We start from the raw sequence: 1,412 nt of genomic DNA, 5'->3' as shown, positions 1-1,412 counted from the left end.
CCCGTACCTGGCGCGGCGTTTCCGCACCCGGCGCTCGTGCTCCGCCTCCTCGTAGTAGAACTCGTTGTGGCTGTTGTCGCGTCGCCGCGCGGCTGCTGCGATCACCGCCCGCGGCTGCCCCGTGGAATTGTTGGTGGAGTTCTCTGCGGGGTCACGGGAATGGGGTCAGAACGGGATCCCAAAAAAAATTCCGGGGGGAAAGTGAGGGTGGGGTGGAAAAATGGGAAAACAGGAAAATGGGAAGAGAATGGGAGGAGAATGGGAGGAGAGGAGAATTCCCCCTGGAATCGTTTTTAGAATTCTCTGTGGGGTCACGGGGATGGGGTCGGAACGGGATCGGGGTGGGGAGATCCCCATCCCAAAAAAAATCCCAAAATTCCAGGGGGATGGAAAAATGGGAGAAGAATGGGAGGAGAACGAGAGGAGAATGGGAGGAGAGGAAAATTCCTCGTGGAATTGTTGGTGGAGTTCTCTGCAGGGTCACGGGAATGGGGTCAGAGCGGGATCGGGGTGGGGGAGATCCCCATCCCAAAAAAATTCCGGGGGGGGATGAAAAAATGGGAGAAGAATGGGAGGAGAATGGGAGGAGAATGGGAGAAGAATGGGAGAAGAATGGGAGAATGGGAGGAAAACAGGAGGAGAATGGAAGCAGAGCAAAATTCCTTGTGGAATTTTTGGTGGAGTTCTCTGTGGGGTCACGGGGATGGGGTTGGAGCGGGATCGGGGTGGGGAGTTCCCCATCCCAAAAAAAATTCTGGGGGATAAATGAGGGTGGGGTCGAAAAACGGGAAAATGGGAGGAGAACAGGAGGAGAACCGGAGGAGAATGGGAAGAGAATGGAAGGAGACTTAAAGGAGAGGACAAATTCCTCATTGACTTGTTCACGGAGTTCTCTGTGGGGTCACGGGAATGGGGTTGGAACGGGATCGGGGTGGGAGAGATCCCCATCCCAAAAAAATTCCAGAGGGGATGGAAAAACGGGAGAAGAACGGGAGGAGAACGGGAGGAGAATGGGAGGAGAGCAAGAGGAGAATGGGAGGACAATTCCCCCTGGAATCATTTTTGGAATTCTCTGTGGGGTCATGGGAATGGGGTCGGAACGGGATCGGGGTGGCAGAGATCCCACCCCAAAAAAATTCAGGGTGGGATGTGAGGGTGGGGTGGAAAAATGGGAAAATGGGAGGAGAACGGGACCAGAGGACAATTCCCCGAAGGAATTTTTTGTGGAATTCTCTGCGGGATCACGGGAACGGGGTCGGAGAATGATCGAGGTGAGAGAGATCCCACCAAAAAAAAATTCCAGAGAGGAACACGAGGACAGGGATAGAAAAAACCAGAAGGAAAACAGGAGAAATGGAGGAAAAAACGGGAGAAATGGAGGAAAAAACGGGAATCTCACCCTCGCCGAGGGA

At 53.8% G+C, this 1,412-nt stretch overlaps 1 protein-coding gene across 1 annotated transcript in view; it reads right to left on the bottom strand.

Moving 5' to 3' along the window:
• LOC130587318 (vang-like protein 2) overlaps positions 1–1,409 on the bottom strand; it is a gene marked incomplete at its 5' end in the record, with an annotated part of 4,491 nt that extends 3,082 nt beyond the window's left edge. The window contains 2 exons of the mRNA XM_057388296.1: positions 8–143; positions 1,400–1,409. Coding sequence (XP_057244279.1) covers positions 8–143; positions 1,400–1,409 — 146 coding nt within the window. The remainder of the gene's footprint in view (positions 1–7; positions 144–1,399) is intronic.
• Between the last annotated feature and the right edge of the window lie 3 nt (positions 1,410–1,412).

This window comes from Malurus melanocephalus, unplaced genomic scaffold (genome assembly GCF_030028575.1).
Source record: "Malurus melanocephalus ecotype Western Australia unplaced genomic scaffold, MMel_1.1 scaffold_1757, whole genome shotgun sequence".
NCBI classification, from domain to species: Eukaryota; Metazoa; Chordata; class Aves; order Passeriformes; family Maluridae; genus Malurus; species Malurus melanocephalus.
This window is presented reverse-complemented; position numbering and strand designations above follow the sequence as displayed.